Source organism: Alligator sinensis, unplaced genomic scaffold (genome assembly GCF_000455745.1).
Source record: "Alligator sinensis unplaced genomic scaffold, ASM45574v1 scaffold17_1, whole genome shotgun sequence".
NCBI classification, from domain to species: Eukaryota; Metazoa; Chordata; order Crocodylia; family Alligatoridae; genus Alligator; species Alligator sinensis.
Window position 1 is genome coordinate 285881 of NW_005842491.1, and position 1132 is coordinate 287012.

A 1132-nucleotide genomic window follows, 5' to 3' on the forward strand; every position below is an offset into this window, starting at 1 on the left:
TAAACCTCAGCCCCCTTTGGAGAGGTTGGAAAAACTGGCTTTATGAAGGATGGCTTTATGAATGTGAGGCATTGTCCCAAGGTGCTTCCATTTGAATGGGATCTCTCACCATTTACCAATCCTCTTTGCCCCTTATCTGGAAGATGCATTATGCAGCCATGGCAGCAGATGGTGAGTTCAACATACCCCGAACCACGAATGAAATAAGATGTTTTTAAAACTATAAGAACTTGTAAGGTGTGCACAGAGTTCCCAAATCATTAGATGCTACCTCTAAGATGGCCAAATGGCAGTTATACAGGATCTAAAGATGCACATCACTAACCATGATCCTATTCTACCTTGCTCAATTATCTAGAAATTTGTTAATATATCTACTTTGGTAGCTCTCCATCTTAGCCTGGCATGGCCAAGGAGGTTGTACCTACCTTTTGCACAATAGTGTAGTGATCAGGACACTTGCCTAGGAGGTAGGATAGAAGATAGAAGTTGGGTCTAAATGAGGAAGTGGGTTAGCAATCTGCCTTTTTCCTTTTTTTTGAGGTAGAGCTCATTGTTAGCCTTGAGTCCAAATCAAGGTCACACAGAAACGTTCTGTGGCCTTAATGTGTCCTATAACAAGCAAAACAAAAAATGGTAAGGTGACAGAGGCCGTGAACAGGTGCTGTGTTTGAGAGAGAAGCCTTTTCTCTCTGCACAAAAAGAGAGCGTACAGCTATTCAAGTTATTTCTTGTGGAAGAAAGCAGGCACTTCTTCAAGAAGATAGATTGGATACCTGCCAGGAAAATATCCTTCCTCCTCCCGATCTGATGTGAACTACTCTTCTCTTGAGTGCAGAGGAAACGCAGCATCTCGTAGTTCTCTGCTCTCCCTCCCTCCTGCCAGAAGAGAAGAAGGGAGAGCACTGTCTCACTCATAGCCCACCCAGGGGTGAGCTGTTAGCAAGCCTTGAGGAGACTATGCCCTGAAAAATATCCAACTCTCCTGCCAGTTACCTGATTGGAGGAGGAGGAAATTCTCCTGTGAGGGGATCCTTCCTAAACAAGGTTTCATTGCAGGAGAATGGTCTCCCTCTCCTGCCAGTCAGCTGGTTGGGAGGGGGGAGCCTGCTGCAGAAACCATCCTGGAACC

At 45.3% G+C, this 1132-nt stretch overlaps 1 protein-coding gene across 3 annotated transcripts in view; it reads left to right on the forward strand.

Moving 5' to 3' along the window:
- STX8 (syntaxin 8) overlaps nucleotides 1-1132 on the forward strand; it is a 181761-nt gene that overhangs the window by 110405 nt on the left and 70224 nt on the right. The window contains exon 8 of one of the 3 annotated variants that reach the window (XM_025212904.1): nucleotides 1-171. This exon is cut by the window's left edge and continues 11 nt beyond it. The exons of the other annotated variants lie outside the window; for them this stretch is intronic. Within the exon in view, the coding sequence (XP_025068689.1) occupies nucleotides 1-95 (95 nt within the window). The 3' untranslated portion in view covers nucleotides 96-171. The remainder of the gene's footprint in view (nucleotides 172-1132) is intronic. 3 annotated transcript variants of the gene reach the window in all.